Genomic DNA, 26443 nt, shown 5'->3' with positions numbered 1-26443 from the left:
GAACACTAGGCCAATTGCAGGGCGTTTTGATGGTAAGTTGAGCTAGGAAAGACAAGCTGCTGCTGAGGCTGTTATGTTTTGACTGGGGAGTGAGTGTTGCGCGTGTTGTCTATGAGAGGCTTGATCTTGATTTTGATCTTTATTCTATAGGTGTCCCAGGATTTTTCCTGAGGCAGGCCTTAGTACCAGCAGCTCCTGGTGTATTCAAAAGCCTGTCAGCTTGCGTGATATGGTGGGGCTTTCAAATTTGGAAAAAAATTACCTGGATAAGACTTCATTAAAGCGAGTTTGGTGTTCGTTAAACGAGCAGATGGTAGTAAAATGAAACCTTCGTTGTAGCGAAATTTCATTGTGTGGGGATTGCCTGTATTAGTAAGGCACACGGGAGAGGTGGAGGAATCAAACACCATGAAATCACTGTCGTTCCCACCATCCATCGTGGGAGTTGGTGACACAGTAACGTATAGCATAGGTTTACTCCTGATGAATGTTGCCAGCTCACAAGCAAAGAAAATAGCCAAAATATAGCCCAAAAATGCCTAAACGTCTATCGACATGCCCCAAGGCTTGTGTGATGAACATCTATCGACATGTCCCAAGTTTTACGGGTTAAGAAAGCTGAGTAAAACAGTATTCTTGTTGTTCAATTTTTTTTTTTTTACGGTAACACATGGCTTGTCCAATTTGATTACTTTTTTCGACTGACTTCCATACTGAGCTGGAACATATTCCTATCTAATACATGTAAAAACAGGTTCGGTTTACACTTATTTCGCTTTACGATAAGGCTTTAAGGAACGTATTTCTATCGTAAATCGGGGACTTACTCTACTCGAAGAAATACAGGCAACCCCCACTTAACAAATGTTCATACAACGAAATTTTGATACATCGAACATTTCCTTTTACTACCATCTGCTTATATAATGAACACCAAACTCACTTTAACGAAATTTTATCCAGGTACAGTAAGTTCTCGTTATACGGTATATATGCGTTCCTGAAAACCTTACTGCATATTGAATTTACCGTATACTGAACACATTATAACATGTAATAATAGGGAATGCGTTCCAGCACAAAAAAAGTCACCCTTACAGAAATGAAAATACATGAAAATAATAATAATAAAAAAGTAAAGTACTGCACAAAAGAAATAAATAATATGTTTTTATTTTTCTTTCAATTGCCATGTATTCTATCAGATGATGTCATTCCCGAGACTAAGGACAGTAGGGATTCCAGCCCTTACTCATCTTCCGCTGAGTGGACATACAAGGATAAGACATCGTCTTTCTGCACTGTCGGACGCAGATGTAGAAGGGCCAGCTGTAGCAGGGTCGGCACGTTTCAATGGTTTAAAGAAACAGGATATGGAGGAAGGGCCAGCTGTATCAGGGTCGGCAGGTGTGACAGGGACAGCATGTCTGACTGACTTGAACAACAAGTAAATGGAGGACTTTAGTTTTTCTTGTTTTTTCATCATAGATTTCTTGATAAAATCTGGACACTTTTCTGTACGTCATGAGCCCCTTTGTTACTCCTGGCAGGATTTGGGTCACATTACTTCAGGGTTTCCAGAGCTTTTTCGATACCACCAAGAAATTTTCTCTAAGAGTCTTGATGTCCAGGCCATGCACAGGTTCTTCTTCCTCGTCTCCCTCTTTTACTGTCTCCTGTGATGCCTTGTCTAGCTCTATAAGTTCATCATTTGAGAGAGATTCAGCATGGCTTTCCAAAAGATCTTGAACATCATCATTATCAACTTCAGTGAAGCCAGCCCTATGGCACAGATTTACTATGTCATTTCTGATCGCACCGATGTCGTCTTCAGCGAAGCCTGGGAAGTCATGTGCGCATTCTGGCCATACTTTATTGCACGCCAAGTTCATGGTAGATGTTTTCACTTTTTCTCAAGATGACAATGTTATCTAAGGCGTGCTTGATGTTATACAACTTCCACCATTCACTGATAGTTGGCTTGCAAGGCCCATCTGTGCCCTATATCAGTTGCTGCATGGTTCACGGCTGGTAGTAAGCTTTTAGTGTTTGCTATGTTTATTATGAATACATTTGTGCTTACAATAGATTCTTTAATATTCCATTTATTCATCTAATTAGTAATGCATGTACGTATAATATGTAATGCGGGAAAAAAAAAAATGGGGGGGCAGGGGGAAGAGATAACAGGCTCCAAGGGTGATCAAGTTAAAGTCAGTACTGTGAGTGGCAGGGAGGTGTGACGTGGATGTCATCACCCCTGCTCCCCTGCGCTGGGCCCTCTTGGATGACATGAACGGATACCATATCTGTGAATTTTCCTTACCACATATCAAATCAAGGGTAGTAATTTCCAAATACCGTAACTGATTTTACCGGATATAGAACTACCGTATAACGAGGACTTACTGTACAGTGTTCCCTCGCTATTTCACTGTTCGACTTTCGCGGCTTCACTGTTTTGCGGATTTTATACATACTGGTAGATACGTTCTGCGGATTTTTTGCTATATCACGGGGTCTGTGGCGTCACTTACAAATACTGTACGTACAGTAATTCAGTAAGTTGGTGTGTAATAACGACAACAATGTACATAAAGCACTGTATATGTATTGTTCGTATACATATGCAGCCTCACCCAACATCTTCCCTTGTTGTATCGAAGGCCCATAGAATAGAAGGTCGACCTACGTGCAGCTCTAAAGGGGAAAACAGCTGGGGCTAGTGACATCAGTGGGTTCACCAACAGGGAAGCTTCCTCCCAGGATGTGTCTTTCTTGCACAGAAACCTCACGCTCTCCCTCTGCCCGCTGAGCAAATCATACTTACCTGGCAAAGGTGACAAGTTTTGTGAAGGCTTCTCTGCCTCCTATTACCGCCCCACACCCTCTATCTGCCAGGTGTCTCTCTCTGTCTCTCTCTCTCTCTTTCTCTTTGACCATTGTATCATTATCATATTTAATGATATCAATACTCTTGCTATTATTAATTATGATCATTATTATTATTATTATTATCATTAAACTTTTGCTCTTATTATTATTATTAATATAGTGTTCCTGTTTACGTTATTATTATTATCATTATTATTATTATTTCATTTTTACGTTACATATATAACTGAGGCAATTTACATTTACAAAAGTAACTGAATGGGGACCTCTCAATAACTAGACATCAAAAATTCATTTCTCAATAACTAGATATCAGAAATTTACTAATGTCTTAAGGTGCAAAATTACCAGAGAAAAAATAATAATGGTTTTCATTTATCACATACTACATACTACATATTATATACTACTGATAATTAAAACAGTCACGCAATGCACAACTTGGCATTGTGACCGATGTTGGCGTGGAACAGACAGAGAATAGGAGACAGAAAAGCACGTGAACATCTACCCAGCAGCTTGCTAACTGAACCAACGTCCCAGCTCAGACCACTTGTGAACCTGCTGACATCATGAATGCACATATTAGACCCATTTTGAATGCCTCATAGGTCGACCTTCTATTCCATGGGCCTTGGATCTTACCAGTCTCATCCACACTGTTGACTGTCTCGCATACTGTATCTTAGTGTTGTGTTCACGGTAACATTTTTTGTTTAAGTAGTGATTTGTTAAGCCCTTACAATGTTGCCTAAGCCCTGTGCCACTGCGAAAGCTTCCTCTAGTGAGCCCAAGATGAAGAGGAAGATGATGACCATCAATGAATAAGTGAAACTTTTAGATATGATCAAAGAGGGCAGAAGAGGGTGAGTGTTACGTTATGAGAGGGGGCGGGGAGAGAGAGAGAGAGAGAGAGAGAGAGAGAGAGAGAGAGAGAGAGAGAGAGAGAGAGAGAGAGAGAGAGAGAGAGAGAGAGAGAAAATGTATAAATACTGTATAAGGTTTTATAATTAAATAGATTTAAGTAAAATACTGTATATATAAAGTATAAATACTGTTTACATATTTTAAACATTCTGGTACCCACATACACATACACCCAAATTCCTAAGGGGAGCAAATCTTACTTCGCAGTTTTTCACCTTTCGCGGGGTGTTCTGGTATCCATTAACCGTGATAAACGAGGGATCACTGTGTGTGTGTGTGTGTGTGTGTGTGTGTGTGTGTGTGTGTGTGTATACAGGCAACCCCCGTTTAACGAAGGTTCACACAACGAAATTTCGCTATAACGAAGGTTTCGTTTTACTACCATCTGCTCGTTTAATGAACACCAAACTCACTTTAATGAAGTTTTATCCAGGTAATATTTCCAAATTTGAAAGCCCCACCGTATCATGCAAGCTGACAGGCTTTTGAATACACCAGGAGCAGCTGGTACTAAGGCCTGCCTCAGGAGAAATCCTGAAACACCTGTAGAATAAAGATCAAGATCAAGCCTCTCGTGGACAACACAGGCACTGCCGATACAAAGGACTGACTCAGAAGAAATTCTGCATCACCTGTAGCATCAAGATCATGCGCATCACTCACTCCCCAGTCAAAACATAACAGCGTCACCAGCAGCTCATCTTCCCTATTTCAACTTACCACCAAAACGCCCTGCAATGTGGCCTAACGTTCCTAAGAAGACCAGGAAATATCTTACTCTCGAAGTGAAGCTGGGTATTATTCAGACAAGAGAGAGGCCAGAAAACTAATAACATTGCTTGCCACCATCTTGACTCCATCTGTCTACTATTTTCAAGTCCCCAGACTCTTTTGTATACTGTACACGCCACAGCAAAAGCGACCTCGTGGTACCGAAGATGCCGCCGTGGTACGTGCGTACCACACCAATACATTTACGTGTATAACCGTGGCCTGAGTGCGGATTTTGCCTTTTTCATGCTCCACGTGGTTCACTATAAACAAACAAACACTAACACGTTATTTTTAGCCACCCTAGCGTAACAAAACCATCCCCCACTAGCCAATCAATATCGGAGTTAATTTTTCATGCATAAACTATAAAGCCAATCACTATTCTTTGACATATATTATTCCCACAGTCCCCCCAAGAACATCAGTTCTCTAGTATCGGCCGTGGTGAAACTGTTCTATTGCCTCTAGTTAGAGATAATGGCGTCTGCTTCGTGTAGCAGCGATGAGGATTATCATAATTATGAGACAGATAGTGAGGATATACTGGAAGACTCTCCAGATGAATATGATTCAGACTATGATCCTGAAAAAGAAATAGGAGAGTGATAGTGAGAGCAGTGTTGAAACCCTCTCGGCAAGTGAGGGGGAGCAGCCTAGTTATGACTGCCTCAGGGCCACCCTCACCAGGTGCAGAGTGTGTGGTGCTGAATTTATGATTAGTGCACAATTTATGATTATGTTTACGTTTTCTTTTATTAATAAAATGACAAAAATATGTTTAGAAAAAAGTACATAACACTGAGTTAGAAAGAAATATAATGTGTAGATCTGGCCGTGAGGCACGTGCGCACACGGGCATGGGGCTGCGGTACAGGAGGGAACGCTTTGTTTATATTGGGGGGTGGCTGCAGTAAGGAAGGGGTTAAGAAGGCTGGTGAGACTGCATCTTCCTTGAAAGCTAAAAAACCACCTGAACTCGTGACTCTACAATGGATATAATGGAAAGCCTTGAGGAAATGTGGTACATAAGTTTTGTATGCGGTACCATGATGCGCACTTTGTTTACATTCCACAGGTTGCCGGTTAGTGTATTTCTCATTTCACTCTCCCTCCCTTCATAAAGTTAAGATCATCAACATTATAAAGTTATGTACATACATACATTAGTGTACATTATAATGACTTAAATTAAACTACCTAAATGTTTAACTTCATAATCTTTACTTTCATTAAACCTTTTGCTGTACTATGATGCACTCTCGCTTTGCTTATTCTCAATGGAAGTTCATATCAGGGGTTAAACTTGTCATAATCGGTTCGCTTAACGAAGTTTCGCTTAACAAAGAGTTTTTAGGAACGTAATCCCTTCGTTAAGCAGGGGTTGCCCAGGCAACCCCCGTTTAACGAAGGTTCACGCAACAAAATTTCGCTACAACGAAGGTTTCATTTTACTACCATCTGCTCTTTTAACGAACACCAAACTCACTTTAACCCTTAAACTGCTAATTCCTAACTGCTGAATGCTTTGGTGCACCTAAAATATTAACATTCCCATGTCAGAAAAAATATATTTTGAATTGTATGCCATGAATGGCAAACATCCAAAATGCAGCAATACCGAAGTCTTGAATCTGTAAATAAATAAATAGAGCAAGAAATAGGCCTACAAAACTTCATGGGCTTTGAAAAGCGCGGGGAACTAGTGACACGTCGGGTCCACTGTATGGTCCGGGTTGGGAGCTCAGTGGTACCAAGCTGGGCCGTTTTCTACGCTCTCTCTCTCTCTCTCTCTCTCTCTCTCTCTCTCTCTATATATATATATATATATATATATATATATATATATATATATATATATATATATATATATATATATATATATATATATATATATATATATATATATATATATATATATATATATATATATATATATATATGTATGTGTGTGTGTGTGTGTGTGTGTGTGTGTGCATGTTTCATGTATCCTACATGATATGAATCTTCTGTACAGATGTTTTGTACATATATATATTTATGATAGAACTTTATCTGTGTGTGTGTGTGTGTCATGAATCCTCTGTACAGATGTTTTATACGTATTGGGTATATTTGATTGAGCTTTGTATGTGTGTGTGTGTGTGTGTGTGTGTGTGTGTGTGTGTGTGTGTGTGTGTGTGTGTGTGTGTGTGTGTTTGTTACTAATTGTATTTACCTAATTGTAACATACGGAAAAGAGCTATGCTCGTGTTGTCCCGTCTCCATATCTATTAATGTCCAGCTTTTTCTTAAAATCATGAATATTCCTTGCGTTGACCACTTCCACGTCTAAACTATTCCATGCTTCCACCCTTCTATGAGGAAGCTATATTTTTTCACATCTCTCCTATAAGTGGCCATTTTTAGTTTTTTCCCATGCCCTCTCGACATTCTTCCATTCCACATACACAGATCTTCCCTATCCATTTTTTCCATGCCAATCATCACTCTGTATATTGCTATCAGGTCTCCCCTTTCTCTTCTGTTTTCCAGGGTTGGAAGTTGCATTCTTGTGTGTGTGTGTGTGTGTGTGTGTATGTGTGTGTGTGTGTGTGTGTGTGTGTGTGTGTGTGTATTTACCTAATTGTAACATACGGGAAAAGAGCTATGCTCGTGTTGTCCCGTCTCCATATCTATTAATGTCCAGCTTTTTCTTAAAATCATGAATATTCCTTGCGTTGACCACTTCCACGTCTAAACTATTCCATGCTTCCACCCTTCTATGAGGGAAGCTATATTTTTCACATCTCTCCTATAAGTGGCCATTTTAGTTTTTTCCCATGCCCTCTCGACATTCTTCCATTCCACATACACAGATCTTCCCTATCCATTTTTCCATGCCAATCATCACTCTGTATATTGCTATCAGGTCTCCCCTTTCTCTCTGTTTTCCAGGGTTGGAAGTTGCATTCTTTTCAGTCTGTCTTCATAAGTCAAATCTCTTAAGTCAGGCACCATTTTGTTGCAGCCCTCTGTACTTTCTCTAGTTTCCTTATGTGTTTCTTTAAGTTCGAGCCCACTGTATTGTTGCATATTCAAGCCTCGGTCTTATCATTGCAGTAATTATTTTCTTCATCATTTCTTCATCTAGATATACGAACGCCACTCTTATGTTCCTCAATAAGTTCAATACTTCTCCAATTATTTTGTTTATATGTCTCTCTGGCGATAGGTCATTGGTAATTGTCACCCCAAGGTCTTTTTCTTCATGACTGGTTTTATGTCTTCATTTCCTATCTTGTACATACTCCTGATTCTTCTTTCACTCTTGCCAAACTCTATTTTCTTGCATTTTGTCGTGTTGAACTCCATTTGCCATGTACAGCTCCATTTCCATATTCTGTCCAAGTCTTCCTGGAGTAGTTCGCAATCTTTGTCACATCTCACTTTTCTTAACAATTTTGCATCGCCTGCAAATAGGCTCACATAACTGGACACCCCATCCACCATGTCATTTATGTAGACTGCGAACATTACTGGTGCCAACACTGATCCCTGTGGAACTCCACTCTCCACCAATCCCCATTCTGATGGTCTGTCCTTAATTATTGTTCTCATTTCTCTTCCTACCAAAAGTCTTCCATCCATTTTAGTAAACTGCCATGCACTCCTCCTACCATTTCAAGTTTCCAGATCAGTCTCTGGTGTGGTACCTTATCAAAGGCCTTTTTTAAATCCAGATATATTCCATCAGCCCAACCATCTCTTTCCTGTATTACATCTATCACCCTCGAATAGTAACATATCAGGTTTGTCGTGCATGAACGCCCTTTCTAAAACCAAATTGACACTCACAAAGTATGTCATTTTTCTCCAAGAAGTCTGTCCATCTATTCTTCACCACCCTCTCACACATCTTAGCTACCACACTTGTAAGTGACACTGGTCTATAGTTCAATGGGTCTCTCTTGTTACCTGATTTATAGATTGGGACAATGTTAGCTCTTTTCCAGTCTTGGGGCACTACACCTTCCCTTAATGAGGCATCAATTACTTCACAAACTTTTTCTGCCAATTGCTCCCTGCATTCTCTTAAAATCCATCCTGATACCCCATCAGGTCCCACAGCTTTTCTCACTTCTAAACTCCCCATCATGTTCTTGATCTCCTCCACAGTTACTTGAAACTCCTTCATAATCCCTTTCTGTTCCATTACCAGTGGTTTGTCAAAAGCAGTCTCCTTTGTGAATACCTTCCGAAAGCATCCATTCATAGCCTCTGCCATTTCCCTGGGATCTTCACTGTATACTCCATTTACTTCTAAACTTTCAATACTTTCTCTATTTTTGATGTTGTTGTTCACATGTCTGTAAAAAGCCTTGGTTGGTCTTTACATTTATCAATTATATCCTTTTCTTGTTTCTTTCTTTCTTCTCTTCTAATCAACACATATTCATTTCTTGCTCTTTTGTAACTTTCCCACTGCTTAATCCGTCTTTTCCTTCTCCACCTCTTCCATGCATCCTCTTTTCTTGTTCTAGCCTTTTCACATCTATCGTTAAACCAGTCCTGCTTTCCAACTTCTCTATGTTGTCTTATTGGTACAAATTTTTCTCACCTTCTTTGTATATTTTTATAAATTCCTTCCACTTTTCATTTGCTCCTTAGCACTCTTGAATTTCATCCAATTTGTCTCTTGAAAGAATTTCTTTAGGTTTCCAAAATCTGTCTTGGCATAATTCCATCTTCCCACTTTATATTCTTCATTTCTTCTAGATTTCTCTTCATCTATCACCTTGAACTCCAAAACTGCATGATCACTCTTTGCTAAAGGGCACTCCACCCTCATCTCCTCAATGACCATTGGCTCTGTACTAAAGACCAAGTCCAGTCTTGACGATGCTCCCTCTCCTCCAAACCTAGTATCTTCTTTGACCCACTGAGTTAACACATTTTCCATTGCCAGTGTCAATAGTGTATTTCCCCATGTTGTCTCTGATCCTTCCATTGACCAGTCCTCCCAACACACCTCTTTACAATTAAAATCTCCCATCATTATAGTTCGTTCACAGCCACCCAACATTTCTTCCAGACATGTTCCTGTATCACTTATCATTTCTTCATATTCCTGTACTGACCATGCATTTGTCTTAGGTGGTACGTACACCACTATGTAGTGCCTCTTTTTTCCTTCATTAGTTTCTGCTCTGATCTTTAGCACTTCTGCCTTTCCCATACCTTTTTTCACTTGATCCACCTTTATATCTTTTTTAACCAGCAACATCACTCCTCCTCCCATCTTACCTACTCTATTTCTTTTCCAAACGTTATATTTCCTTCTCCAACCTTCATCAGGTCTTCTCCTCTCTCAGTTTTGTTTCAGTAAGACCCACAATATCTGGGTTCTTGTCCCTCAAGTAATCGTTGAGTTCTAAAATCCCCGATATCACTCCATTTATGTTGGAATACATTACATTTCGCTCATATGTAAGTTTCTTTAGTCCTTTCTTGCTGTACTTTTCTGGGTTATGAACCACTTCCTCAGTCTCATATCCAAGATTCTCCAGAAAACTCTTTCTTCTCTTCTGTCCTCTCTTCATTTTTTTCAAAGCCTCCTTTCTCAACTCATTTAACATTTCTCTTTCCTTTTCACCGAGATCTCTTCTCAACCAAATCTTCCTTGTTGTTTCCTGCTGGGCTAGCCTCCATGACTTCTCCACCAATTCATCTACATCCTTTTGTGACTTAAGTTTGATTCTTATTGGCCTCATACCTTCTCTTGTGAACTTTCCAATTCTATGGAAGTCCTCTATTTCTTGTACTAGGTCTTTTCCTCCTCTTGCACCACATTAATGATATTATTTATCACCTTTTTATGTTTTTCTCTCTCCATTTTACTCGGTGTCTTATCCTCCTCCACACCAAATATCACCACACATCTCTTTTTGTCTACAGTTTCCCTCACCAATGTCTCATTTGACTTAATAACCTTCACCACTTTCTCAGCTATCTTCTCTTCTATGATCTGTTGATCTATAATTTCAGCAAGGCCCAAAGTTTTCTCCCTGACTCTTTGATTTCCTTTTCCAGACTTGCAACTTTGTAATTTACCTCCTTTCTTTCCACTTCCTGACTTTTTTCCATTCAGCCTGCTTCTCCATCACTTTTCCTAGAGATTCTCCACATTTTTCGCAATTCACTTTAATTAGCTTAACTTCCTCTTTCAGTGCTGCATTTTCCTTCTTCATATCGGCACAGTCTCTCTTTACATTGTCATAACTCGTTTCCAGGCCCTCATACTTTTCAAACAGTTTTTCAATTTTACCTTCTAACTCCAGAATTTTCTTCACATAAGCACTCTTTTCCATTATTCCTTGAAACCCTGTGAATTCTGATTCCTCTTTCGAGTTCCCGGCCGCCATGTTGCGCAGACGTAAACAAACCAGCTGATGGCTCAAACACAGGCTACTGTTTATATTTACCTTCACTGGACATTATTTTGCTAATCAACAGTTAACATGACTATATGTGTGTGTGTGTGTGTGTGTGTGTGTGTGTCCATCCGTCACGAATCCTCAGTACAGATGTTTTGTACATATTGGGTATGTTTGATTGAGCTGTGTGTGTGTGTGTGTGTGTGTGTGTGTGTGTGTGTGTGTGTGTGTGTGTGTGTGTGTGTGTGTGTGTGTGTGTGTGTGTGTGTCACAATCCTCTGTACAGATGTTTTGTACATATTGAATATTTGATTGAGCTTTGTGTGTGTGTGTGTGTGTGTGTGTGTGTGTGTGTGTGTGTGTGTGTGTGTGTGTGTGTGTGTGTGTGTGTGTGTGTCACAATCCTCTGTACAGATGTTTTGTGTACATTCACTGTGAATGTTTGATTGAGCTTTGTGTGTGTGTGTGTGTGTGTGTGTGTGTGTGTGTGTGTGTGTGTGTGTGTGTGTGTGTGTGTGTGTGTGTGTGTACAATTCACTGTGCAGATGTTTTGTACATATTGTATGATGATGTGTGTGTGTGTGTGTGTGTGTGTGTGTGTGTGTGTGTGTGTGTGTGTGTGTGTGTGTGTGTATTTACCTAATTGTAACATACGGGAAAAGAGCTATGCTCGTACTGTCCCGTCTCCATATCTACTAATGTCCAGCTTTTTCTTAAAATCATGAATATTCCTTGCGTTGACCACTTCCACGTCTAAACTATTCCATGCTTCCACCCTTCTATGAGGAAGCTATATTTTTCACATCTCTCCTATAAGTGGCCATTTTTAGTTTTTTCCCATGCCCTCTCGACATTCTTTCATTCCACATACACAGATCTTCCCTATCCATTTTTCCATGCCAATCATCACTCTGTATATTGCTATCAGGTCTCCCCTTTCTCTTCTGTTTTCCAGGGTCGGAAGTTGCATTCTTTTCAGTCTGTCTTCATAAGTCAAATCTCTTAAGTCAGGCACCATTTTTGTTGCAGCCCTCTGTACTTTCTCTAGTTTCCTTATGTGTTTCTTTAAGTTCGAGCCCACTGTATTGTTGCATATTCAAGCCTCGGTCTTATCATTGCAGTAATTATTTTCTTCATCATTTCTTCATCTAAATATACGAACGCCACTCTTATGTTCCTCAATAAGTTCAATACTTCTCCAATTATTTTGTTTATATGTCTCTCTGGCGATAGGTCATTGGTAATTGTCACCCCAAGGTCTTTTTCTTCATGACTGGTTTTATGTCTTCATTTCCTATCTTGTACATACTCCTGATTCTTCTTTCACTCTTGCCAAACTCTATTTTCTTGCATTTTGTCGTGTTGAACTCCATTTGCCATGTACAGCTCCATTTCCATATTCTGTCCAAGTCTTCCTGGAGTAGTTCGCAATCTTTGTCACATCTCACTTTTCTTAACAATTTTGCATCGTCTGCAAATAGGCTCACATAACTGGACACCCCATCCACCATGTCATTTATGTAGACCGCGAACATTACTGGTGCCAACACTGATCCCTGTGGAACTCCACTCTCCACCAAGCCCCATTCTGATGGTCTGTCCTTAATTATTGTTCTCATTTCTCTTCCTACCAAAAGTCTTCCATCCATTTTAGTAAACTGCCATGCACTCCTCCTACCATTTCAAGTTTCCAGATCAGTCTCCGTGTGGTACCTTATCAAAGGCCTTTTTAAATCCAGATATATTCCATCAGCCCAACCATCTCTTTCCTGTATTACATCTATCACCCTCGAATAGTAACATATCAGGTTTGTCGTGCATGAACGCCCTTTTCTAAAACCAAATTGACACTCACAAAGTATGTCATTTTTCTCCAAGAAGTCTGTCCATCTATTCTTCACCACCCTCTCACACATCTTAGCTACCACACTTGTAAGTGACACTGGTCTATAGTTCAATGGGTCTCTCTTGTTACCTGATTTATAGATTGGGACAATGTTAGCTCTTTTCCAGTCTTGGGGCACTACACCTTCCCTTAATGAGGCATCAATTACTTCACAAACTTTTTCTGCCAGTTGCTCCCTGCATTCTCTTAAAATCCATCCTGATACCCCATCAGGTCCCACAGCTTTTCTCACTTCTAAACTCCCCATCATATTCTTGATCTCCTCCACAGTTACTTGAAACTCCTTCATAATCCCTTTCTGTTCCATTACCAGTGGTTTGTCAAAAGCAGTCTCCTTTGTGAATACCTTCCGAAAGCATCCATTCATAGCCTCTGCCATTTCCTGGGATCTTCACTGCATACTCCATTTACTTCTAAACTTTCAATACTTTCTCTATTTTTGATGTTGTTGTTCACATGTCTGTAAAAAGCCTTGGTTGGTCTTTACATTTATCAATTATATCCTTTTCTTGTTTCTTTCTTTCTTCTCTTCTAATCAACACATATTCATTTCTTGCTCTTTTGTAACTTTCCCACTGCTTAATCCGTCTTTTCCTTCTCCACCTCTTCCATGCATCCTCTTTTCTTGTTCTAGCCTTTTCACATCTATCGTTAAACCAGTCCTGCTTTCCAACTTCTCTATGTTGTCTTATTGGTACAAATTTTTCTCACCTTCTTTGTATATTTTTATAAATTCCTTCCACTTTTCATTTGCTCCTTAGCACTCTTGAATTTCATCCAATTTGTCTCTTGAAAGAATTTCTTTAGGTTTCCAAAATCTGTCTTGGCATAATTCCATCTTCCCACTTTATATTCTTCATTTCTTCTAGATTTCTCTTCATCTATCACCTTGAACTCCAAAACTGCATGATCACTCTTTGCTAAAGGGCACTCCACCCTCATCTCCTCAATGACCATTGGCTCTGTACTAAAGACCAAGTCCAGTCTTGACGATGCTCCCTCTCCTCCAAACCTAGTATCTTCTTTGACCCACTGAGTTAACACATTTTCCATTGCCAGTGTCAATAGTGTATTTCCCCATGTTGTCTCTGATCCTTCCATTGACCAGTCCTCCCAACACACCTCTTTACAATTAAAATCTCCCATCATTATAGTTCGTTCACAGCCACCCAACATTTCTTCCAGACATGTTCCTGTATCACTTATCATTTCTTCATATTCCTGTACTGACCATGCATTTGTCTTAGGTGGTACGTACACCACTATGTAGTGCCTCTTTTTCCTTCATTAGTTTCTGCTCTGATCTTTAGCACTTCTGCCTTTCCCATACCTTCTTTCACTTGATCCACCTTTATATCTTTTTAACCAGCAACATCACTCCTCCTCCCATCTTACCTACTCTATTTCTTTTCCAAACATTATATTTCCTTCTCCAACCATCATCAGGTCTTCTCCCTCTCTCAGTTTTGTTTCAGTAAGACCCACAATATCTGGGTTCTTGTCCCTCAAGTAATCGTTGAGTTCTAAAATCCCCGATATCACTCCATTTATGTTGGAATACATTACATTCCGCTCATACGTAAGTTTCTTTAGTCCTTTCTTGCTGTACTTTTCTGGGTTATGAACCACTTCCTCAGTCTCGTGTGTGTGTGTGTGTGTGTGTGTGTGTGTGTGTGTGTGTGTGTGTGTGTGTGTGTGTGTGTGTAATTCACTGTTTGATCTGCTGCAGTCTGTGACGAGACAGCCAGATGTTACCCTACGGAACGAGATCAGAGCTAATTATTTCCGATCTTCGGATAGGCCTGAGACCAGGCACACACCACACACCGGGACAACAAGGTCACAACTCCTCAATTTACATCCCGTACCTACTCACTGCTAGGTGAACAGGGGCTACACGTGAAAGGAGACACACCCAAATATCTCCACCCGGCCGGGGAATCGAACCCCGGTCATCTGGCTTGTGAAGCCAGCGCTCTAACCACTGAGCTACCGGGCCATGTGTGTGTGTGTTCAACTTACCACCAAAACGCCCTGCAATGTGGCCTAGTGTTCCTAAGAAGACCAGGAAGTCTCTTACTTTCGAAGTAAAGCTGGATATTATTCACAGACATGAGAGAGGCCAGAAAACTATAGCATTGCTTGCCACCATCTTGACTCCATCTACTGTCTCTACTATTTTCAAGTCAGCAGACTCTATTAAGGAGGTTGGTGAGACCGTATCTTCCTTGCAAGCTAAAAGAACCACCTGAACTCATGACTCTACAATGGATAAAATAGAAAGCCTTGTGGAAATGTGGTACATAAGTTTTGTATGCAGTACAATGATGCACCCTTTGTTTACATTCCACAGGTTGCCTTTGTTAAGCGGACATAATTTTTCCATAGGAAATAATGTAAATAGGGGGATGCATTCTGGGCTGGTCCCCAACATACCACACTGGTTAAAAAAAAATAAAAAATGAAATAAATAAATAAATAAAAAAAAAAAAAATATATATATATATATATATATATATATATATATATATATATATATATATATATATATATATATATATATATATATATATATATATATATACATACTTCTATTAGCTATAATGGGAATCATATCAGTATTCATATACGCTCATGCCATAAGGATAACCCGACTCTGTGGCACTAAGTGATAGTGAATTACTAATGAAATACTGCGGTATTTCATTAGTAATTCACTATCACTCAGTGCCACGGAGTCAAGGTTATCCTCATGGCATGAGCATATACAGTACTCGACGCGGCAGTAGGCCGGGTCCTACTCACCCGGCCTACAATTTGGCAAAAAAAAAATCAATCAATACTCTGTACGAGACTTTTAGGACTTATTAGTTGGCCGGTGGGGCCGACAGCTAGTGGGCGGAACTTAATGCTGCGGGCGCCAAAAATGGCTTAGTCACTCTCCAGTTGCCAGTGGACGACGTTTTCACGAGAGACTTACGACGATTAATACCGGGTGTTATTGCCATGTTGCGGTGTTATCAGTGGCTGTGTTCTTAATATGGGGAAAAACACACATTTAGCGCAAGATAAGATCGCTCAGATCATTGCATTGAGAGAATCTGGGCTACAAACAAAGGATATAGTTGCACAACTTGGTGTGAGTGAGCATTCTGTACGCCATTGGGTTGCCAGATTCAACCAGCAGGGCAGCCGGGACACACCAACCCATGAAAGAAGGCCAGGGCCTAGTAAAAAAACCAGTGATCGTTGCAGGAACATAGTGAAGCGTGTCTTAAAGTCTAACCCTCGTATCTCAGCCAGAAATATTAAGGAAGAAAACCCTAGGTTGCTGGGAGACATCTCTGTGCGTACGGTGTCCTGCCTCATAGCCAAGCTGGGCTACAGCAACCATCGCACAGTGAAGAAGCCCCTCCTCACCTGTAGGCACAAAGTGAATAGGGTTCAGTTTGCCAGGAAATACGGAGTGTGGGATGAGGAGAAGTGGCTGACTGTACTATGGTCCGATGAAAGCATCTTTACGTTGACTTGCAATAGGGACAGAAACGTGTACAAGCCACGCGGTAGTGACCCACTAGACCCCCGCTACACGTGTGCTATGGTTAAGCATCCAGACTCTTTGATGGTGTGGGGTGCCTTTACTGGTCATGATAAGGCACAACTTCATGTTTTTCATAATAAAGAGAAAGTAAATCTGCATAATTACTTAGAGTTGCTGTGTGACATCCTGCCCCAGGCATTTGAAGACACTGAGGCTATTGTTTTCCAGCAAGACGGGGCCAAGCCTCATACAGCCAAATCAGTAACCCAGTGGCTTCATGATTGTGAGGTGCAGTTTACTGATGACTGGCCGGGCAACAGCCCGGACCTTAACCCCATAGAAAACCTGTGGCAGATTGTGAAAAGAGATCTGCAGGGCAAGGACGTGTCATCTGTTCCTAAGCTCGAGAGGGAGATACGTGCCTCATGGGATCGTATTGACCCCCAAATACTATGAAATCTGGCACTGTCTGAGGCTTATGGACTTTATCAGGAGGAAAGGAAACACAACAAAGTATTGAATGTAATTACAGACCGTTGATATTGAATATTTCCATAACTATGTGCCATTTTTTTACCGCCCGGCCTACTGTTGTGTTGAGTACTGTATGAATACTATAATATGATATCTATTATAGCAGGCAGTAGAGGAGTGGAAACATAAATTTAATATCGTGGTGAAAGATAACACGCAAGCTAAAAGGATCACAAGAAGAAGAAGAAGCAGCCGAGTCGCCATGAGTCTCCACTTCCCCTGTGGCCGATATCATCTCAGCTTTATTTTTTGGTATTCCATGTAAGATTTCACTTTATGCATTACAAAACAATCCTTTCTTGGGGGCAAAGTTTGTAAAAAGCTAATAGAAATGTTGTTTTGTGAACATAAATGCATATATAAGACAGTAACACCACCTCCAGAAGTGGTGTTCCCAGCAACCTCAGAGAAACCTGATAGCAACCTCGTTACCATCCCTCGAAGCGTTCATGGAAGCCATTTCGCGGCAGGAGGTTGCTCTGACGTTGTTAAAGAATCTCGGATCCAGCTCCAGGAGCGCTAGAGACAGGCGGGGAGCCAGCCAATCAAAGCGAAGTTGCCGTGTTCGGTCCCTCACTTGGCAAATTCAAACCCACAAAATTCGCTAAAACAGATGTGGTTGTACGTTATGCGGACTTTTTGGTCTAACTTTATACAGTACAGTGCTTACTCCAATTTTGCGAGAAATGGGGCGGCATTGTGAATCGCAAATTTGGAAATCGCAAAATTGGAAGTATTATTCCTATGGGAAAAATTGAATATGGTGGATCCCTCGTCCATGGTCGCCTAATTTTTCAATATTTTCCTAATATTTTGCCCATATTTATATCACATATACATGGAACTGAGCAGCATACAATAAATAAAAGGGTTTACAAGGATTATCCTTAAGAAAAATAAATCAAATGAGCTTTACCTGGAGACGATGGATGGCTTGGCTTGGGGGGAGGGGGACAGGAGGGTTCCGAGGCTTGGGTGGGCTTACTGCGGCCCCACATTGTCACTTTCACTATCACTTGAGATGACAATATGGGCAGCATGGACATCAACCTCATTAAGAAACCCCTCAAAGTCGTCCTCAGAGATAGTATCGTCACCGTCGGAGATGCTGGTAGACGGGCCGGGGTTGGCTCTAATAAATTGGGTTATCAAAGCCTGGGTCCTCTTGTTCCCCCCCTCATTGTGTTTCTCAGCATAAAACCTGATGGACCTGTCAATGCTGCTGATGGTTTCTTCAACCCGCATGCTATCAGGGTCGTTGTTGCTTATGGCGTCCTTCAAAGTGTCGACGACTGACAAAATGTTAGCCAGATTTCTCATGGTCATTGCTGGCTGTTCCCCCTCTTGGACTGTTTGAGGGTTAATTTCGTGTTCACTGGCTAGTTGGTCTTCCTCATCAATTCTCTGCATAGCAGTTTGAGCAGTCTCCTCCTCAGGGGCAAGCACTTCCCTCATTTCCTCGACGGTTACGTCTTTACACCCTGCCACCACCTGAGCTGCTGCCAACACTTCCCGCTCAGTCAGCAACAAGCTGCACCTGGCTGCCAGCTTCTTTTGGGACCAGGTGTGGGACAAGAGAGCGCCAGGCATGGGGGATTGTAGCCTCGTTGATATCCCCCCAAGATGGCAAAAGGAACTCAACTGTATTCCGAATGGTGAACTGTTTCCAGAATTGCCAAACAGTCAGCTCAGGGGAAACAGGGCCTTCGTCCGTATGCGTAAGGTCTGGCAGGTCATCATCTTGTGTCTCTGGCAGGGTTGAATCAACATCTAGGTCTCCATACAAATCTTCTGCTTCAATCATCCTCACCTCCTCATTGGTCTCGGTTTTCTCCCCTAGATAATCAAACAGCCTTGTGTGGTAGAAATTTTTGACGTTGGCAATAATCTTTTGATCCAACGGTTGCACTAGAGATGTAGTAGTGTTGGGTGGAAGGAAGATGATTTTCACATTGGGGTGGACATCGTTGAGATATGGTGGGTGGCATGGTGCATTATCCATAAGTATGAGGGCCTTAAATGGGATGTCCAGCTGTGTGCATTTGAGGCGAAAGTCAGGAACAAAATGTTCAAGCAACCAATCTTTCATTATAGCTGAAGTCATCCAACCATTCATAGAGCTGTACCAATAAAATTCTTAAATGCTGCTCATACTATGGACATTTTTATAGCATCGAGGGTGCTTGGCGGTGTGTACAAACACAGGTTTCATCTTGCAAGACCCGCTCACGTTGACTGCAAACATCATTGTTAATCTAGACTTGTCCAGCTTCCTGTCATGGGCTTGTTTTTGCAGCTTTGCAATGTAGGTAAAACGAGGCATCCTCTTCCAGTTCAGGCCACTCTCATCTAAGTTGAAGATTTGATGTTTCGTGTAGCCTCCATCCTCAATAATTTTTTTCAGAATGTTAGGGAAAGATTCGGCAGCCTGTGTCAGCACTGGCACGTTCACCACTAAATTTTATGTGCTTGAAGCCCTTCCTCTTCAGAAATTTGGTCAGCCAACCATTAGAAGCCTTAAAAGGTTTGCTGGGTGGGTTGCTAACCTTCTTCAGGCAGACTGCATAAAATTGCTTGGCCTGGAGTTTAATGTGCCGCCCATCCAATAGCACCCCTTCCTTTTCCTTTCTGTTAATACATTGAGCCAGGTATCTTTCCATATGAATTATCACAGTGTTTGTACAATGGCTACGAGAATAAAAAATCTGCCCACCATAGGTTTTTACAGCTTTTTCAATTTTCTCACTGTTTTTAAACACCATTCTCACAGTTGATTCTCCCACACCAAACTCTCTGGAAATATCACAGTTCCTTTTTCCATCTCTTTTCATCTTAATTATCTTCATCTTCTGCTCCAAAGTTAGCCTAATGTTTTTCTTGGTTGGTGGCGCCATGTCGCACAAAGTCGAGCACAAGGATTCCTCTAAATTTGCAGAGAGAACTCTGTGGAGGTGTACGTAAACAAATGGAAGGCGGGAGGGAGCGGGGCAGTGTTGCCAGATGAGCTTCGTTGAATTACCGCCAGATTTTTTTGAAAACTAGCCAAAAACCACCAAACTATGATAAATATAATATAAATATGATAATAATATAGTATAATATGATAAATATGAATAAATTAATAAAATATTGCCTATATAATACAGTAATATATAATTTATGGAACGCTCTCTCCCGCCACCACTCACAATACCGGGAGAAAGGAGCAAGATGGGGAAATTTTAAAATGGCAATTTTTGGTCCTTGGTCGCAAAATTTGAACTCGCAAAATTGAAGTAAGCACTGTACATTTAACCGGAAATTCATTAGACGAACGTTCGTTAAGCGGAGTATTACTGTACTTGCATTTTCATTTATGAATAAAGGATCTTGTGTACAGCTATGTACGTGTGTGCAGGGGTGTTGCACTGACAAATAAGTTACATTACATATTTACTTGTGTATATTCGTGTATAAAATTAACATAGTTCTTATGTAAGAGTACCAAGAGAAAGAGATTTGTTAGTGAAGTTACTTGCATGGAAATATAATGATTAGTCATTATATTCGGTGGTGTGTTACACGGTCATTTTTGTGAATGGAGTAAGGTAACTATATGTGTATGGTAAAATATCTAGTGGTGTGTTACATTGGTCGCTTGCATTCATGTACCAAGTAAAGGTAATGCTTATATATGGGTAACTGGTTAAAAGGGGGAATGTTGTACTTACTGCATATGAGATTTACGGATAAATAAAGCACAGCGTTCAGATATTGAAAGATGAAGAAAGAAAGTTTGAATTATTGCACACGAGACAATTTTGTATGTTCAGTGACGAGTTACGTTGTTGCATTCATATATGAGATTAGAGTAATTCTTATATGGTTGTAAGGGAAATTGTAATGAACTGCAGTAGAGAAGGCGACAGGAGTTGTGATTGTCATTTGCCAGCGCCGTATCAAACATCTTATGTATAGATATTATCTTTGTTAATTAAAGGTAGAAAAACCTTTAACTGTTTCTAACCAGTAGCTAGAGAATTCGTGCAACGTTGTGCAACAGTTCAGATCACGACAATTATCTAAGAAGTGTACAGTAATTAAAATTTGTCTTATCATATATAGATGAATTAAAAATATAGCTTCCTGTTTGGTGTAATGGCAGATTCCTATGTGGCATCTTTAACAAACATTTAATAACTGCCTGAAGGACATTGCTGCGGGGACAAAGGAGGGAAGGAAGAAAAGGGATCGTTAGAGTCAAAGTAGACTACCTCCACACTATTGCCAACTCTCCATAGATTACAGGCTTGCCTTCTTTCTCGAATGCCACTCCACCTCCTTACCTCTGTCTCTCACTCTATTTTCTATATAAATTGGTCTGTTTTCGAAATTACTTCCAAAATCTTTCTAACTTTAGTTCCACATCGCACTGGCAGAGCGACATTGCTCTCTCCCCTATGTGCTACTTCCTATATCGCGCATGCCCACACCAACCTAACATTGCATTGCTGAAATTGTGAATCTGTTCTATACAAGAATTTTATTATAATTCTTTTTTTTCATGAGAGGGGATGGCCACTGACACTAAAATTAAGGATTATATAATGTACAAGTAAAAAGAAAAAATTAAAGAAAACAGGATCACTATATTAAATGTTATCGATAGTATCGAGCTGAAACAGAGGATGCTGCAGTTCCACAGTGCCTATACATGAACCACCACACGGTGTTGAGGAAACCAGACAAGAGAATATTTATTAATTTCTCCATTCTTTCATTTACATTTTCATATCTTTCAAAAGGATGTATTCATATCATGCTTTTAATCAAATTCATCTACCTATCTGATATCTCATTCCATCTAGGAGTATCCCACATTGAGATCACAATGAAGCCTATCATAAGCACAAGTGTTATAGCTAAATTTCATTCCATTATTCCTTATGTAAATACAATAAAAACAGAAAAAGACAAACAACAGTACCCTCCTAAGTTTCAGTGCATGCAAGTTTCACAATCCTTTAGTTTGCACCGAATCCTAATTTCTTAACATCCCAACTTTCGTGCATTTAATGAGTATCATCGTTTTGCCAATTATGAGTCAAGTCTTTTTACCACTGGTATCACAATAAATATTGACATGTAGGTGCTATGCATTGCATATACTCGTATATTTTCATATACAGATCACATAGCTGAACACAGATTATTCATGTGGATAAACCATTTGTTTGCCACAACACTAATCAACCTGTTTGGCTCACAAGAGTTAATAAAAGAAAGGTAGGAATCATATTACACAGCAATGGCACTGCCACATTGCAAAAACATTGGCAAACAATTGAAAAGTGTCTCAGTACTGAGACAGTGCTACACCTCCACACCACTAGATCATGTCAAATGTGAGGACAAAATATACATTCACACAGTTTTATATGCAGCAGAATAGTATCATGCCAAATATGGAGACAAAGTCACAAATAAATTCTTGATGTGGAAGTGCCACACCACTAGGTCACACGGAATGTTAGGACAAAACACACACTCATATAGTTCTATGCCAAGTGGCCATAGTAAAATACAACATTATCATAATCTCCAAGTTTAGCACTTAAAAATACAGCAAGCTAAAAATTCCAGGTCTCATACTCTTGTCTTTGTACAATGATATCTCATGAGAGATTAATTCATGTGAAAGTATATCCTGTTATCCAAGTACTGTATATCCTATACAAGATCAACTTGTATGATGTTTTTCAAGAAACCATAATATAAAATTATGAAATCCCAGATAAAGTACATACCTTCTTCTTCCTAAGTTTTTCTTCTAATGATGTAATGTCTGAAGACGTAACTCTATCTGAAGCATCTGGAGATACTGTTGATATCTCTTTGCTTGCAGCACTGCAAGCTGAGATATCGCTACCAGATGATCCACTGATGTTGGCAGAAGAATTCAGACTGCTTTCACTCTGAAATAAATGAGATGTAAATTATATTAAAAAGAAGTATAACAGTATACAGGTAACTCTCGATTTACGCGTGTTTGATTTACGCGTTTTTGTTACAACACAACTGAAAAAATATTATAATTTATTCAATTTGCGCGATCAGTTTGCTTAAACGCGATTTGGACCAGTGCCAGACCTGCGTGAGAGTTCCGAGCTGGTCGTTAGGTGGGAGCTCCACTGGCAAGATGGTGACTGATCTTCTGGTGTGATAAGTGGATTTTTGAAGTGCAAGGAAGATGGTGACTGACTGTGGTGTGAGTGGTGAAGTGAGTTTGTGTTTACGTATTCCTTGTTTTGTTGTTATTTCTTATTTTTTGCTTTCTCTTATTATTTCTTGCTTTTCCCTTTACTGTAAATACACTTCTAGTATTTAGAATGGCAAATAATAAAAACATGTTAATTTAGCCAAATAAAGAGTAGTTTGTACGAACTTCTTTGGACCACATCCCGCATCCCCCCTATTATCTATTGTTTCTTATGAGAATTACATGTTTGCTTTACGTGAATTTTGATATACGCGATGCCTCTTGAACGCATCTATCGTGTAAATCGAGTTACCTGTATATATATATATATATATATATATATATATATATATATATATATATATATATATATATATATATATATATATATATATATATATATATATATATATATATATATATATATATATATATATATATATATATATATATATATATATATATATATATATATATATATATATATATATATATATATATATATATATACAGTAAGGTCCCGAGTTACGTCAGAGTTACGTTCCTGAAACATGACATGAGTCGATTTTGTATGTAACTCGAGTTTTTGTACTTTCAAAGCATATTATCGAGTTTTCAACCAATAATTTTTTATGGTTATTCAGGTAAGTAAAAGGTTATATTGTTATATTGGTATATTATTTACAACTATGTAGGAATATATTGATTAGGGCCGCGAACACGAAGGACTGCAGGTTGCCGAGAGGGACAGCCTGAGGCCGCCAGGAGGGTGGGCAGGTCAAATGTTGTGACACCCAGGGCGGACAGCTGGGAGCTTTGTGGAGTGCGGTAGGAGTAGAAGCGTTATATAAGTAAAAGGTTATATTGTTATATTATTTACAAGTATGTAAGAATATGAAACACAAGCTTGTTTTTGTTGTTGATTAGGGCCGTGAACGCGAAGGACTGCATGTTGCCAGAGGGGTGGACGCCTGAGGCCGCCAGGAGAGTGGGCAGGTCGAATGTTGTGACGCCCAGGGTGGACAGCTGGGAGTGTAGTGCAGTGCGGTGGGAGTAGAAGCGTGGGCAGCGGGGCAGGAAATGCAATAGGAAACGGCAATAGGGATCAGCAGAGAAGCGCAGACGGTGCAAGTGAGCTGCGAGTATTGTGTGGCCCAGGCGAAGGCTCCGGAGTTGTTATTGTTGTGATAGGTGCGTGAGCCCTCAAGGTCGTCAACCTCCCTGTTGTCATGGTAACGGGCTTCCCATTTTCTTCTTCACTCCCTTACACACAGCTGCTGCCTCCCTTCTCATGTCTTTTAATTATGTCCACTTTTTCTTGTAGCGTAATGGTTTTCCTTTTCTTAGCATCACTGCTATCACTCAGGAGTTTTTTTTTGGTGCCATTGAGCAAGATACTAAGATAGTCAGCAAATGCAGATGTAGGAACACTCTTGCCAGGGGCGACGGTGTGGTGGAACTGAGGTACGTAGAGTGTTATTGTATTCAAGCATGAGGTGGGCGGTGTGGTGGATAACCACTAGTGACGCCTGGCGCAACAATAACAATAAACCCGCTTTACGATTTATAAATTTTCAATTTTTTAAATCTTAAATTGCCTTATAGTGGACTGACGTAAGTGCGAGTTTGACGTAACTTGAGACCGACGTAACCCGGGACCTTACTGTATATATATATATATATATATATATATATATATATATATATATATATATATATATATATATATATATATATATATATATATACAGTGGAAACTCAATACTCGAACGTCTAAATAGTCAAACTTTTCAAGTCAAATGCAAAAGTTTGACTTAATACTCGAAAAAATACCTATTAGTCGAACATCTATCCATGTGGCTGTTAACAAAGGGTCTCTCCCTTCCCGCCCCCCCAGCGGTCACTGCAGCCAGGTTATCCTTACCTGTCATAAGAATAACATTGTCCTGCACTTTCTCTATACTGTTTTTTATTTTTTTTTCATTTAGAAGATTAAAATGACACTGAAGAAGCTTGTTAGTGGTGAGAATAAGCCTACAAGAAAGAATGTAGTGACAACCATTGCAGGGAAAAAGGAGATTATTGATAAAATACGAGAAAGGAGGAAGAATAACCGATCTTGCAGCTGAATACTGTAAGGCTAAATCTACAGTAGACACAATAGTGAAGAAGACAGCTCATTAAAAAAGTTAATGTGGTGATTGGTGTGAAAAGGTAATTTAAGCGAAGAAATGGAAAAATTGTTGATTGGATAAACCAAAGGCAGATGGCAGGTGATTCTTCGTCAGAGGGCATAATTTGTGCGAAGGCTAGGCTGCTGGATCGTGATCTTATTTCTAATACTACAGCTGACTCCAATGATGATTTTAAAGAAAGTAAAGGGTGGTTTGTGAATTTCAAGAAAAGAACTGAAATTCATTTTATTGTGAGGCACGGCGAGCCCCCAAGTCAGGAGAAACATATGCTATACGTCACTGTGTCGTCAACTCCCATTATGGATGGTGGGAGCGACAGTGATTTCACGGGGTCCTATTCTGCCATCTCTCCCGTGCGCCTTACTTCTACACCTCGGGTCTCTCACCATGTTGCGGGGAGACAACTTTTGAATGAGAGTGGTATCAGAAGGGCTTTGGAATTAAGTTTCTACAACAATAGAGAGCGAAGATAGTGATGTTCTGGGCTCTGATACGGATATAGGAGGTTCAACCACCGAGGGGGAGGACATTCCACCACCACCAGCAGCAGCTCCTATTGTATGTATTTTATATGTTTTGCAAAAAAATATACAAATTAGATAACTTTGCGAACATTTTGAGAGAGAGAGAGAGAGAGAGAGAGAGAGAGAGAGAGAGAGAGAGAGAGAGAGAGAGAGAGAGAGAGAGAGAGAGAGAGAGAGAGAGAGAGAGTGTACAAGGGGCCCGTTTTCTAACGCTCTAGCCAAGGCCGCTGGACCCGATCAGACACAAGGCCACGTACACCGATGATACCACCTCATTCAACTTGTGATATTTTGGTAACCATAGCATCTACAGACTTCTGGTTATTTGCATTGCAAAGAAGAGTTGCTTGTGGGCCGAACATCATTTGTTCTCACTCGTTTATTGAATTTCAAGTGTAATCAGTATGTGAATACAGGCTATTTTGTGTGTTTCTAGCTAAACCTCCTGAGCTAGCGCGAGCTAAAAATCCCAACAACCCTGAGTTTTAAGGATTAA

The 26443-nt window shown here is 40.1% G+C and overlaps 1 protein-coding gene across 3 annotated transcripts in view; it reads right to left on the bottom strand.

The window, feature by feature from the left end:
* The window catches only part of LOC123517489 (transcription termination factor 2-like), a 239429-nt gene that overhangs the window by 201422 nt on the left and 11564 nt on the right, over positions 1-26443 (bottom strand). For all 3 annotated transcript variants that reach the window (XM_045277595.1, XM_045277597.1, XM_045277596.1), the window contains exon 5: positions 22777-22944. In XM_045277595.1, the coding sequence (XP_045133530.1) occupies positions 22777-22944 (168 nt within the window). The remainder of the gene's footprint in view (positions 1-22776; positions 22945-26443) is intronic.

This window comes from Portunus trituberculatus, chromosome 42 (genome assembly GCF_017591435.1).
Source record: "Portunus trituberculatus isolate SZX2019 chromosome 42, ASM1759143v1, whole genome shotgun sequence".
In the NCBI taxonomy this organism is placed as follows: domain Eukaryota; kingdom Metazoa; phylum Arthropoda; class Malacostraca; order Decapoda; family Portunidae; genus Portunus; species Portunus trituberculatus.
Note: the sequence above shows the minus strand (reverse complement) of the source record. Positions and strands in the feature narration are given on the sequence as shown.